Source organism: Chrysoperla carnea, chromosome 4 (genome assembly GCF_905475395.1).
Source record: "Chrysoperla carnea chromosome 4, inChrCarn1.1, whole genome shotgun sequence".
NCBI classification, from domain to species: Eukaryota; Metazoa; Arthropoda; class Insecta; order Neuroptera; family Chrysopidae; genus Chrysoperla; species Chrysoperla carnea.
Genome location: NC_058340.1, coordinates 63,608,181 through 63,622,363, shown reverse-complemented (window position 1 = coordinate 63,622,363; position 14,183 = coordinate 63,608,181). Strand labels below are relative to the sequence as shown.

Here is a 14,183-nt window from a genome sequence, read left to right as displayed (position 1 = left end):
AAATTTAGCAATTTACCTCGAAAATTCTGAAGTAAGATGGTTCGAGATGAGGGTTTTTGCATTAGGTTCTAGAAGGTATTCATAAACCTACTGAACATTGCAGATTATCGGGAGATAATTTACCTCGTTTGAACATTTTTGTTTTCGAAATCTAAGTGCTTGAAACGCAAAACCTCAAAATTAATGAGAGTTAAACAATTTTTCCTTTTTAGTCTGATAAAGTAGTTTATTTTTGCAAGAATGAGAATAAAAGTAGGTTTTAGTTGGTTTACTAAAGATAAAGTTATTTAAATTCCAACTCTACCTAAAGGTACCTCCAATACTTCTACGAATTCTTATCTGCGAACTTAATAAGTCTATTATTCGATATTTAATTAGCTATAATTGTTATAGATAATGATAAGATTTTCTGGAACTACATTGTTAACATACATATAACTGAGTCTGATGCATTTTTTAAAAATAAACAATTTGCGCAAAATAGTAAGGTAAATCCGACATATATTCCAGTCCGAAAATTTCTAATTTTTTTCGAGCTGCGTTTACATTACTATCAACATATTATCTGCAAATCTCTCAAACCTAAAATCTCTAACCTATTTAGCCCTAAGTGAAAGTCCTACTTTCTACAAATCGTTTGAATCTGTTGTTTAAGATCTTAAATTCTTAAATCTAAAATACGAAATAAAAACCAATAAATAATTGAAAATTTATTACGAAATAGTAGAGTAAAAACAACGAGCGTTGCTTAGATAATATTTGTTTACAAATCAAAGCCGTTTCTATCGAATGTGTATCGAATGTCGTTACGTTACCCTCCCGGGCTGGAGAAAAACTATGTGGGAAAAAAAATAAATTTTCGTTTCTAGATACGTTTCTTTAAATCCACCCTGTAAGTCCATACCAAAAAAACGATGCAGTCTAAATTGGGGCACATTTAATCCATTTGACCCTGGGTATGTTTCCCTCATGGATGTCCTATGCACAGAGTCTTTAATCTTTGGCGACATGGATGTACCGAGAATAGTTACCTGCCCCCCCCTTAGGACCTCGACTTAGTAAGTTGACCTAGACCATTGGTTGACCCATGCTTGAGAAACATTATTTTTGCCTAAAGTCTCCAATATGAAAGAAGGACCTGAACCTAGAGCATTCACAATTTAAGTCGCTTAAGTATTCCGTACTCAGCCATAAATATCACCATAAAATTGCAAAAATGTAGGGACCGTAAAACACGAAAATATTTTTCTTAAATTATCTTAGGTATATACTTACCTTTATCAAAAGTAAAAAATAATGAAAAATAAAAGCAAAAAAAGTGTTTGTTTACTAAAAAAAATTTTTCTAAACGATAACTTTGCTAAAAAAATTAAAGGATAAATTATTGAAATTTTTTAAATTTTCTTTCATATTACGTAGGTGACATATAACTTTTTTATCATATAAAATATAGCAACGTAATCGAATCGTTTGCTAGTTTATCATTTTACTAATCAAAATTTTTAACCATAAAAACGTTTTTTTTTTTGAACAAAATGAATTTCAAAATAAGTACATTTTTGCTAACTTTATTATTTGTTTCCACATTACAAGTGAGTAATTGTCTAAATTACAATTTAATCCACTGGCCCAAGCCTATAAAATTTGTAATTTCTGAAAATTTTTTGAATACGTAGTTGAATAGAAGTCTTTATCTAGTTTTTGAGACTTTGTATGCAACCACGGATTCAGAAAATTTTCACCTAAGTGTAGAAATATGAACTTTTCATTTAATCTATACGTCAAATGAGCTGAATTTTTATGTTTGGGAGTCTCAATTACCCCAAATAATACATGAAATACTTTTTCTCCTCTCCGGACGGAAAGTTTCAACAGTCGAGCAGAAACATGTATATACATAAAACGGGACCAAGTGCAGAATGTCTCCGATCTTATATTCATTGTCACCCGAGGCGAAGCCGATTCATTACTTTTGCTCCCTAGATGTGTAAAATACTATATTTCCAAAATTTGGGCCTGTAAAAATGGCGATTAAATATTTTTTCGAAAATGTTTTCTAAATAATTTTAGCGTGAAGTAGCATGGGATTTATTACAACCAATGGAAATGTCTCATAATCCAATGCATGATGCTTCAAACATTGCAAGAGCAGTTCAAGGTATAAAAGTACAATCAAGAATTGTTGGTGGTTTTGAAGCTAGACCAAACATGTTTCCATATCAGGTATGAGTAAATTCTAATTTCCAGAGAAATTAAGGATGAATGGGATTTACCAAAGGTGAAAATAAATTTTATATAAAATACTGCCGCAAATAAAAATATTAACATTTAAAATTTATAGCAATTCTAGTTTAAAAAATGCAAGATCAGTCAAGATTGAAATCGTTCAGAAACCTTTCTACAAATTATTTTGGAGGGTTTACTTTTTGAATCACCTAGAGTTTTTTCCTTAATTTTTCGAAACGAAAAACACGATGTATCTTTAATTCATACCTGAATTGTTTCTGTACCATAGGACTTTACATTAAAGAAATTGAAGATAAAGAGAAACCTATAAATTTCATACAATTTTAAAAGATGAATTTAAGAGCAATGCATAAATTTTCTTAATTAATCGTTGTGTAGTCATTTAGTTTATTAAAATTTACATATAGGTGTTGGTTCTAATGGCATGTAAATTTTGTATAATCGTAATAAACACTTTTAACAAATAAAAAAAAAACAATTTTATTTACTCTTTGCTTACAGCCAGCTCTATAAAAATGCTATAACTACCTATGTGAAAATATACCTATATGTATATGTCACAGTCATAAATCTTAGCCAGTCAAAAGTACTTTTATTTAAGGTAGTACGACTCCAAGGCAAGTTAAGACTTGTGGTTGAAATTATTTGTACCTTTTCAACTTTGATGATGAATTTTGACATAACTTCATGAATGTAGACGAAAAATAAGAATACAATTTTTCTATAACTGCCTTGATTTTCGAAATATCGAAAGCTAAATAATCAAACAAAATTTTCTATTTTCGATATTTTGAAAATTACTCCAAATATCAAAAAATTTTATTATTAATTTTCGTCTTATATTGTCAAGTTATAACATAATTCACCATCAAAATTGAAAAAATATATTTTTTTTATTTGTGTCCCCACTACCGTGCTCATACATCCTTAATTTCCACCGACTAGTTCTAAAATATTTTTTTGATTACCACCGACTAGTTTTGGAGAAATCTATGAAAACTTATCATCCATAGTAGTTAACTATTAGAGCAGGCGCTAGATAGAGTTGAGTGTGCAAAGTCCGAGGACAGCACTTTGTCACTTGATTCTTGTTCAGAAAAGGTTATACTTAAAAATTTGGTGGCAATCTGTAATTACTCATCGGAACTTTATAAAAGATGTTCAAAGATGATTTAAAGATTTTGAAAAGCTCAAAAATTTAATTTATTTGCATTAATTTTCAGCTTTGAAATAATCTTTCCGGAATTTTTCCAAATATTAAACTGTTAATAACTTAAAAACAGCAAACTTTAGAAAAATAACACATGTGCCCTTTTTGACGTTAAATTACCTAAAAAATCTCGGATAGCTTTATTTGGTTCAAATAATTGACATAACTGTTTTTCTATAAACTTTTCTGAACAAAAATCAATTGACAAAATGCGGTCCTCGAATTTTGCACACTCAACTCTTTCTAGCGCCTGCTCTATATGACCCTCGACGCTGCTATACCTACCTCAAAAAATCATATATAAGAACATAGTTTTCTCCTAAATAAAAAGAACTATCGACCAATTTTCTAAATTCTCATGTGCAAATGAATAACAATAAATCTTAAGATTTATTTTTTCCCAAGAACAACTTCAACATTTTAGATTATAAAAATTGTATTATTTTTAAGGCAGCACTTAACATAAATACACCAAATGGAACTTATTTTTGCGGTGGTTCAGTGATATCAAAAAGAACTATTCTAACTGCTGCACATTGTGCTGAAGGGTAAGAAATTTTTGCAATTTTTATTTTCGCTTTTCTTCCTTAAAAATTTAAGAAAATGTAATACAGCAATGTCCCAATTAATGCTGAAAAATTTTCCATTCTATATTAATGGTAATGGTATAAAATTATTTCTGACAAAATATATATATACTTAATGAGAATAACTTGAAGATAATAACAATTCTATAATAATCAAATTAAGATAGCCACTCTTACACACAAATTAATGAGAGTATTTTTCTCCTCATTACCTCAGTGGATATAGTATATGCTATAACAAACAAACACATACATAATATATGTAACTTATATATAGTATAAAATGAAAAATTATAATAAATTTCCATTTTAATCGTATTTTTTTAAAATTATTTATTTATTTATTTTAGAGCAACAGACTTTGTCATATTATTAGGAACAAATACTCTTAATGCAGCAACACCCGGTGAAATGGAGGTAAAAACAAATACATCGATAGTACATCCAGATTGGAATCCTGATAACCTTACAAATGATATTGCTCTTGTTTTATTAAACGAAGACATTACTTTTAGTGGTAAATTTACTAGAATAATTCTCATCCTCTCGAATTTATTCATCAAATTATCAGTATAATAAAAACTCTTTATCACCTTTTATCCTCGAAATCATAAATTATCTCATACTGTATGAATTTTTATTAAGAATAACGCGTCAGCACTTGCTATTTTTACTAAGAATATATAACGCGTGAAATATTTGACGCATGAGTAGAACGCATGAGCAAATCTCTCAACGCGCGACTAAAAATTATCGTACGGCTGATGGGTTAAGAGAATTTCTTGAATTGTTATTTATTTGTTCTAGCTAAATGATTTTGTATTTCAGATCAAATAAAACCAGTTACTTTAGAGTCAAGCTCCAGTCAAAATGATAATATAGTTAACATGACAGCAAGAGTTAGTGGATGGGGGAAAGATTCCGATGGTAAGTAATAAAAATTACCTTTGTTTGAAACTTTGTTTCTCAATTTAGCATTTGTATTGGGCTTCTCAGCAAGAGATAATCTAGCTGGCGTTTTTAACAAAAAACCCACATCGACGTTAAAGAATCTGGTGGGTTTTTTATGTCATTTTTTTATGTTGGACTTTTCTTGGTTTTAACTCCCATCCCGCTAACAAATCAAAACGATTACGTGCGATAAGGAACATAGTTCCAAAAAGTGACGTTTTGATCAATCAAAAATTAGAAGAACAAATTTATTTGACATAAATTAATAATAATTTTCAATTTTTGTTATTTTGTTTCTATGGTGTTAAAAATATAATTTGACAAAAAAAAAAAACCCAATAAAAATTGTTTACCAACTCAGCGACTTCAATTGAAAATTGAAACTCAAGTGAACGAATTATTTCCCTTAACGCATGTTTTTTTAGCATTTCTTTCTGTTTTTTATAGCTGCCATAGGTATTACAAATAAATTACGTTATACATTTGTTCGAACAACTGATAGATCAACTTGTAAAAGGTATTATGGTCAATTTCCACCAAACGATATTTGTGTTTCTGGTCGCACGGGATTATGGCTTAGGGGTGCATGTTCGGTAAGCGAATTGATATCTTTCAAAATGTTTTTTTAATGGCTATGTTTCTAATTTTCAATGATTTTCTGTAGGGAGATAGTGGAGGTCCTTTAACCATAAATAAGATTCAAGTTGGTATTGTTTCATTTGGAGGTCTTTTATGTCAAGCAGGAATACCAGGTGGTTATACAAGAGTCGCTCCATATATAGATTTCATTATGGAAAATAGTGATTACCAAGAGTAAAAAAAAAACTTTGTAAATGTTGAATTCGTTAACTGAAAAAAATTTATGAAATTTTTAAAACAAACAACTGAATTATTCAGAATGTATTTTATTTTAAAACACTTCTATAAATAGTTTTCTTATGAATGTGGAATGAACTTTTGAAAACAATATACCAATCACTTTCTTCAAAAGTGTTTTATGATTATCGACTCTCACTGATAATATATTTTTGGTTCTTTGAAAGTACCATTTATAACGAATCCATAAAATTATGGCTAATCTAAATTTTAAATATGTACAGCTTTTCGCACTGTTGGAGCTGAATGTTGTTCCTTCAATCGATGAACAATTTCTTTTAATTCACGATCTCTGTAATAGATAAGTTAAATTATCTAATTTATAGTCCTTTTTTGGATCGGCTAGAGAAGTCTTTAATGAGAGGGAGGGGAGCTATCACTTGCCACTTATAAAATAGGAATATACAACTGTCCTTCAACTAGAATGGTCTGGAGGCCTATTCAAAATATTTGATCCTATAGAAGCCTATACAATGACTTAGGTAAAGTAGCTTTGGCCTTGAAACTTAAGTTTCTTCTGTTTGTTATTTAAACTAACTCGTTTTAGTAGAAAACATCACTGCGATCAGATGGCGACTTGCATACGGCACCCATCTTACCAAATAGGTCTCCCAAATTGTAAGCTAATGGTAAATTGAAGATTGTCCATTGGAAAGGGAGACTAAAACCAAAAAAGGGCTGAACTCGACTGACTAAAAAGAGATCCTTGCGGATTGAAAATAAGCTCGATCGACCAAAAAAAGGATGGACAGGTTAAAGGAGGTACTGTTAAGGTTGTACTCAATAAGGTTGAGAAGTATGAGTCAATAACTCTAGGCGCAAATACTAAATGCTACTTTAGAAGCTGTTGTTACTTCGAGTTTATTAAGTGCAACTGTAAGATTCCACGCTGCTGTGTTTGAAAAAGGTACTATCTCTAGTTGATCAGAAATCCTTTGGAATACTAATATCTTACCGTCTACGAATATGCATACAATATAACACAACTCCCAAAAAACATAGGACGGAAAAAAAGACAACAATTAATCCAGCAATCATTGCACCCATGAAAATAATACGCGCTTCTTGTGCAATCCATCCTAAACAAATACAAACAAAATTTTTTGTTTTCAATTTATAAAACTTCATTTCATGAAATTTAATGGAAGTGGATATTTTTTTTGTAAAAATTCGAGTGGGCTAAACTTTACAGGACTAATTCTACAATATGTGTGTTTTGGTAGATTCTGGCATCGTCCTTTTAAAATGAAAAAAGTTTTCTCGATTTCTCTTATCGACTGTAAATCGAATGCAATATCGTCACTCAGCTGAATTCAAGAATACTTTATTTGACTTACCAGTTGTATTATATTTTTCCTCCAATAATTTCACTAACTCCGTTGAATTATGTATTGGAATGCATTGATGAAAGTCTGTACTCCATTTATGAATACTGAAAACTCAAAATAATTACGTATATTACAAATATAGACTCGAAATAATTAATAAATTGCGTATATTTTATAAATATTTATATTATAATAATTTTATTTATTTTATTTAGAATTATAAATATGCCACAGATCTGATTCAAGTATAAACAATCTTTTTGATTACAAATTAGTTTATTAAAATAAAATGTTTGATTGAACTTAAATTTATGTAGTTGTGTATATTAATATCAAGGGCCAAAAACGCACACTAAACAAAAAAATAACACACAACGCATTATGATTTTTTTAGAACATCCGCAACGTGGAAGTCGGGTAATATAATACTTATAAAAACAACCATGAAGTTCTGCAACAAACATAGAAAAGACTACATTTGTCTTTCTTGAGTACTCCTGAATCTATTAGTCTTTTTTGGGTACTCCTGAATCAATTACTTCCTTCTACAAAGTAAAGAAAGTACCTATTGTAATCGCGAAAAAAATCAGTGTTATTTTTTCAACGGAAACAGAATTGATTTTTCAGCGGAAATGTATATAATTAACTCGAATAATACTGAAATTATTAACAATAAAATGTTGAAATTTTAGACTCAAGATTGCTGTAACATCTAGAGCACTTTTCCTTTTGTACTTCTTCGTACGAAGCGCTTTCGAAAATTTTCGATTTCCAAATTTCAATCGAAATATACATTTTGACTATCTGAAAATTCATTCTGACTATTTTATAAGCATACAAGTACATACGTATCGAGGGGCATGATAGAGTTGGCTTAAGCCTAAAATATCAGATTTTTTCCTGCCATCTACACTAAGACCTTGCGGCTAATGTACAAGAACGTCAATTATAAAAGACTAGAGGGAGTAAAAATGGCACAGCACATTAAAATGTCAAATGATGTGGGTATCTTTTGTCTTTTCATTCAATGAAAAAATCAGGTGAGTCTAACAGGTATGGTTTACAATTTTTTTACTCGTTGCGCTGTCACCTTAGCGTTAAAATGCAACAGGTTTGGCGATAGTGCAATTTACTTAATTTAAAAAACTTAGCTTTTCTGCTTTTGGAAGGAGTAATAATGCTTTTTCCTCTAGCTGGAAAGCATTATTTGAATCCGCGTTTGATAAAACAGAACCTAAATTTAACTTCGTGCGTTCAAAAATGTCTGTACATTTTAAAGAAGTTTCTTTACTAATTATTCACAAATTAGCATTTAATAAAAAGTCAAACAAATCTGACAGTATTTGTCGTAAACTGACAAATATTTTCAATACAAAATAATAACGGTATTATTAACAAATATTTTATATGTTGAAAATAAAATAATTAGCTTTATATCATTTTGTCAACTTGTATTATTCTTGGAATACATCATGCATATAAAATTTTCTAGTTAATAAATATCTAGGTATTATGAACACAAACGTAAATAATATTCAGTGTAGACATTTCTAATCAGATTTGAGCAAATGCCAAAGAATATCTAACAGTGTGGCTACTGACAGACAATAGTTGTTAATTTAAGCATAAATGAATACATTTTAAACTTTTTTTACGATCCTGTACCAAAGTTTAAAAAATAAACCATTATTAATCTGCGGGACATCATCCTTTTTTTGTTCAATGGTTAATACATTCTTGAAACTTCTTGAGTGGCTTCGTTTTGGCTAATTTACCAAAATTTCTCTCTACGACTTTTTCCTAAAGTGCTACGTTTTCAAACGAGCATGATAACGTCATATTTAAGCTATCGGTCAGAAAAACGCAGCAGGAAATTTGCCGGAAACTAAGACCACTTGATAACATTAATTAACCAATCTTTGCTATACATCCAATTGCAAAAACAAAGTTTATGCGGCAGTTGTTTGAACATGTGTAGGCATTTTTAAGGTGCCAATTAAAGAAGATGAACTATTTTATAAGATACGATACTTTCTGACCTTTAACTGAGTCGTTAAACTCACTTTTGATCGAATTTTTTGGTATGATATAACATGAAAACAGCCTTGTAAATAAGTCATCAAATAGTGTTTTATAGATTTTTGTTACAGATATTATTCGACCGTCATTTTTTTATTGAGGAATTGAGATAGAAAAGACATATGCAATCCGGGGATTCGAGATTTTTAATTAAAAACAAATAACTTCAGATAAAATGCGATAATTTTCTAAAAAAAAAATGAAGCTAAAATAATTTTCAAAAAAATACTAGGTAACGTATTATTGGCATATTTACATGGTGTCTTCTAAGCCGGAGCTGTCAGTGTTAACTAATGTCGTATAAATAAAGGTCCGTGATTCAATTCCCAGTGCTCAGAGTTTTTTTTCTTAACTATGTTGATAATGTTCAAAAACAATGGTTTTAGAACTTTATGGATAATAATTGAGTCACTCAAAGAATTTCTTCACGAATTTTTTTCCAAAAGGATTTAAGTATGAACGGAATCTACCCCTAACTAAAAAAAATAGAATATTTCCACGGCGTTTTTGCCTCAGACAATTGAGAATTTTTACATTTTATTATAATACTACAAGTTTTGAAAAGTCAAAAGAATGGTGAAATATTATTACTCAAATAAATTATTAAAGTTTTCAGGACCCAGGTCACTTAAATGTGAGAATATTCTACAAAATGTTTTGTTGGTTTGTCATATTTTTTTCACCTAGTTTGTATACATACTTATTTTATACATTGCCGTCGAGCATTTTGCCTATATTGAAAATATTTTTACAAAATTATTTTCATAATTTTAATTTTTTTTTTTTTTACGGTACACAAATACAATCCACACTTAATTTAACTAATTAAACATTATCAGCTTACTAAACTAACTAATTAACAAAAATATGTTAACGTGTAATACTTGGCGTCAATCACTAAAAACAATAAACTTGACCTAAAATGAAATAGTTTCGCCGGAAATGTTAGCTATTAAAGTAAATTTTATACTGTTATGAAATTGGGAAAATACGTTTTTGAAATTTTTTTAAATGGATGTAAAATACGCGGAGCTGCATATTTAATGTGTACACAGTCAAGCCGTCAAATTTCCGAAAAATTACATTTTTTCATCAACTTTTTTGGAAGCTATAAAATATTTTATGAAATGAACATTTAGATAATTTTCCTTGTTTTAAAGGTGTTTTTTTAACTTCACAATTTAATCTCTTTAATATTATAGGATGGATTGAATGATTTTGAACTAGACCAAAAATATATAAATTTGTACTTAATGACGTCATCAAAATTTTAAAAAATTGATTTTGCTTTACCAAACATACATTTTATCTAAATTTTATAAACCAAGGATATAACTCCACTAAAATTTAGTAATATTTTCCAAATTTTCCGATAGATTTTGAATGTTAATACAACTTTGGATACCACATGAAAAAAAATCGATTTTTTCAAAAGCAGATGAACAAGCCCATTTAACGTATCATAGCTTCAGCAAACTTAGCCAAATATTAATTAAATTATAAAATTAAATCACTATTAAAACCTACCTATCACAAACACATACTGACATTTTGAATTCATCCGAATAATCGCATACTTGTCGATGGTCCGAACATTCATCGTCGTATTTACAATTTTCATGCCATTTTTTAACTATACATATAACAAAATACCATTAATTTTTGGGAAAAATTGCTTTAAATTATTGTTTTTAAACTTTAATTAAGTGTGAGTTCAAAAAATAAATGAAAAAAGAAGGCAAATAAACTTGAATATTTCAGATTATTTGAAACCATTTTTATGGTAAAGTAAACCTCTTTAAAGTTCTGGAAAGTTGAGAAACAAACTGGAAGTGAAGAGATTGTGAAATTAATCTAATCATAACATCGAATTATAATACTGTCTAGTCTATAAGATTTCTGGAGTCTCCCGATCAAATTTGTAAAAGTGGCACCCCTATTTATCGAGATTTTACGAGTAAAAATATCAAGATAGATACTTGATATTTAGATGTTCTCTGTTTTCGATTCTAGAGAAAACATTCGATTAGTTCGAAATACATACCATACAATAATAAAGTTTGATTTTCATAGATTATTCAAGTTTCAATTTTTATAAATCAAAATTATTTTTACAATAATTAATGGTGGTAAATGTTTACTTAACTCATTTTTGGTAAAATTACATATATTACATGGAGTGTACACCATTATAGGGTGAGCGCAAGGCCCAAAAATCCTACAGATCCGTGTTAATTTGACCCCATTATAAAGGTATGACCAACCCGTAAATCACAAGGTGGACGCAAGAGCCAAAAAGCCATTTTTAGTAAAAGTGATTTAAGTAAACATTTTGAATTTCTGTTCTTCGGCGATTTATTTAAAAACAAATTAAAAATTACACACCAATGATTGTACAAGTTTGTTGAAAATATAACAACAATATAAAAATTAATAGTTTAAAAGAACACATAATTTTTTAATTCGGAATCGAACACAATCTTGAAATGTTTTCATTATTTTAAAAAATATTTCACATTTTTGGTTTCACGATCAAACTTTTTTTTAATTAGAAAAAAACTTCAACATATTAACACTTGCACATACGAGTAAATAACATTGTGCGTTATTAGCATGCATGAGCATTGAGTATTATTATTGGCAATAACAAAAGAAATATATGAACTCTAGTCGACATTGAATATGCAAAATAACCGGCGAGTGCATTAAAAGTAAATTCGTCGGAAGACCTGTGAAAAAAGGTGAATACTCCTCACGGCAAATCTTGTGACGTTCAGAATTCTTCATGCTGCTCTGCACCTACCAAAATCTATCCAAAAACCTCGCAATTCAGCGGGATGGAATAATACTTTAAACTTAAATCAATTTTGATGGTGAATTATGTTATAACTTGACAATACGACGTATCTCGAAAACAAAAAAATGCGATCCAGTTTTTGTTGGCACCAATGAACTTGTCTTAAAAAAAGAGATCGAGAGAATACTAAACATTTTTTTCTACCTCGTATAGTAATTGCGAGATACCCTATTAAAACATCGAATTTGGCGCACTCTGAACAAATACGCACTACCTTAAAAGCGTCGAATTTAACGTTTTCATATTGACGATTGACTAACATGAAAAAAACTGTGTTTTCCAAATAAAACATAATATTTTATCAGAAGTGTAATAATAACCGGTCGTGGTCGGTCGTCTGCATTGATGTCCGACACCAGTACCTAGTGTATTTTTTCAAAAAAAGGTTATCATAATCTAGCAAATCGGCAAGATACATTTCCAAGTAGAAAATGTAGGAAAAATCTGCTCATAAATTTTTGTAGACTCTATGACAATATAGACTACCATAAAAATAGTTTTGAATCGTCTCTATCAAGATTGTTTTGATTATAGTTTTTAAATCTGAATGACTGGCCTAAAATGAAAAACCACGATGTTTATAAGAAAAATTTAAATTGAAAACAGATTGCTTGAGATTTTGCGTTCGAACTGTTATTTCTTTATATCCAGACATAGATGCACACAACAATAAAATGAACTCGATTTTCATAATTTTCTGATCAAAATTAGAACCTATTTTTCATTATTATCAGTGACAAACATTTGATTCCCATTTTTTTGCGTCTTTTCATTTTTTTATAACCTTTGGATCAGACAAAAAGATGCCGCTGGGTAATATACGATCAGAATTAAATTTTCGATATTTCACTTCTACAATAGAAATAATTACATCGATGATCATATATCCTATCATAGGAAATTCTAACAAATAGAAATATTTACACCATTAACTCATGGTTTACGAATGATATTTCTCATCTAAAAAACACATTCCACCAGGTTTTAGGAAAAAGTGAGCGGTTTATTTCATTTTCTTTTATTAACCGATTTTTGTTACTGTAATATTAGCTTAAACACTATAATAATTTCGGATCTACAATAGATATTAGAAAAAAATAAACTTTATTACAAAATTGAAATTTACAAAATTATATACAGTTTTAATACTTGTAGGTTTTATTAAATTCGTTTAGTAGCCGTCTTCTCTTTCTGTTCGGTTAAAGCTCGAGATTCATGAATAAAAACAGCATATTCAACACCCTAAAAAATATCAGAAAGATAAATCATAAATTGAAAATACTATGACACATTCATTTGACATAAAAGGGTACATTTGTTTCGTTAATGGGTTTTTCGAACACCAAGTGCTGGTCTTAATTTTGGGGAGAAGGATCCTCGTGGCAACCAGATCAAATCGATGAACAAAATCTAATCCAAATAAATCGGGCACATTCATTTGACATAAAAGGGTACATTTGTTTCTTTAAAGTGTTTTTCGATGCCTAAGTGCTGTTTTTACAAAAACAAGGCGTCTGGGATAACTGTAAGGCGACTTAAATAATGTTCACTCAGTAAAAGAAAATTTTGAACTAAGACTTGTCTTAATTTTGGCAAGAAGGATCCTCGTGGCTGACGAAATGCTACTGAATGAATCTTTGACTTATTTTGAAGAAAAGTACCCGGCTATGAAAACTTTTGTACAGATGTACATACCTGTTGTTTAACTGAACGAACGAAACCTTCATTTGCTGTAACTGTGACGGATTGAATTTGATTTCCAAACTCAAACACAAGAAGCGAACGTTTTTTAATTTTTCCACCAAGTTTAATATCATGTTTTTCAATTGCTGTTTCTACAACATCACTGGACAAAACACATAATCGGTCTATCAATTCTTTGGCCCTACATTTTTCAGTTTCACCTCCAACGGTTTCGATTATACTTTTAAAATCATTTAAGGCAGTTTCACAACATAATAATTGCCTTCCTAAAAATTTAACACTGAGTTATATATGTCAATGTAATATTGTAATTTCTGTCAGATTGTAAAAGGATTGCAAAAAAT

General features: G+C 29.5%; 3 protein-coding genes across 3 annotated transcripts in view; 1 reads left to right on the top strand and 2 right to left on the bottom strand.

Moving 5' to 3' along the window:
• Positions 1–1,461: 1,461 nt before the first annotated feature.
• Positions 1,462–5,821, top strand: LOC123298466 (brachyurin-like). The gene is made up of 7 exons (XM_044880470.1): positions 1,462–1,592; positions 2,071–2,223; positions 3,908–4,005; positions 4,395–4,561; positions 4,873–4,971; positions 5,443–5,588; positions 5,660–5,821. The coding sequence occupies exons 1-7, from the start codon at positions 1,536–1,538 to the stop codon at positions 5,810–5,812; spliced, it is 873 nt and encodes a 290-aa protein (XP_044736405.1). The 5' UTR covers positions 1,462–1,535; the 3' UTR covers positions 5,813–5,821.
• Positions 5,822–5,945: 124 nt separating this feature from the next.
• LOC123298491 lies at positions 5,946–10,893 on the bottom strand. Its single transcript, XM_044880506.1, has 4 exons — positions 10,806–10,893; positions 7,209–7,303; positions 6,827–6,950; positions 5,946–6,163 (listed from the first exon to the last, which is right to left on the bottom strand). The coding sequence occupies exons 1-4, from the start codon at positions 10,826–10,828 to the stop codon at positions 6,082–6,084; spliced, it is 324 nt and encodes a 107-aa protein (XP_044736441.1). The 5' UTR covers positions 10,829–10,893; the 3' UTR covers positions 5,946–6,081.
• Positions 10,894–13,279: 2,386 nt separating this feature from the next.
• The window catches only part of LOC123298276 (UPF0415 protein C7orf25 homolog), a 2,279-nt gene continuing 1,375 nt past the window's right edge, over positions 13,280–14,183 (bottom strand). Inside the window, exons 4-5 of the mRNA XM_044880237.1 lie at positions 13,831–14,105; positions 13,280–13,377 (exon numbers count right to left, since the gene is read on the bottom strand). Of these exons, the coding sequence (XP_044736172.1) occupies positions 13,297–13,377; positions 13,831–14,105 (356 nt within the window). The 3' untranslated portion in view covers positions 13,280–13,296. The remainder of the gene's footprint in view (positions 13,378–13,830; positions 14,106–14,183) is intronic.

Bases quoted from the DNA above. Each gene is read 5' to 3' on its own strand.
- LOC123298466 (XM_044880470.1), top strand. From the start codon at position 1,536: ATGAATTTCAAAATAAGTACATTTTTGCTAACTTTATTATTTGTTTCC. The intron at 1,593-2,070 runs GTGAGTAATTGT...AAATAATTTTAG, and splicing joins TATTTGTTTCCACATTACAA to CGTGAAGTAGCATGGGATTT. The intron at 5,589-5,659 runs GTAAGCGAATTG...GATTTTCTGTAG, and splicing joins GGCTTAGGGGTGCATGTTCG to GGAGATAGTGGAGGTCCTTT.
- LOC123298491 (XM_044880506.1), bottom strand. From the start codon at position 10,828: ATGTCAGTATGTGTTTGTGATAG. The intron at 7,304-10,805 runs GTAGGTTTTAAT...TTGAGTTTTCAG, and splicing joins TCAGTATGTGTTTGTGATAG to TATTCATAAATGGAGTACAG. The intron at 6,951-7,208 runs GTAAGTCAAATA...GTATTTGTTTAG, and splicing joins GGAAAAATATAATACAACTG to GATGGATTGCACAAGAAGCG.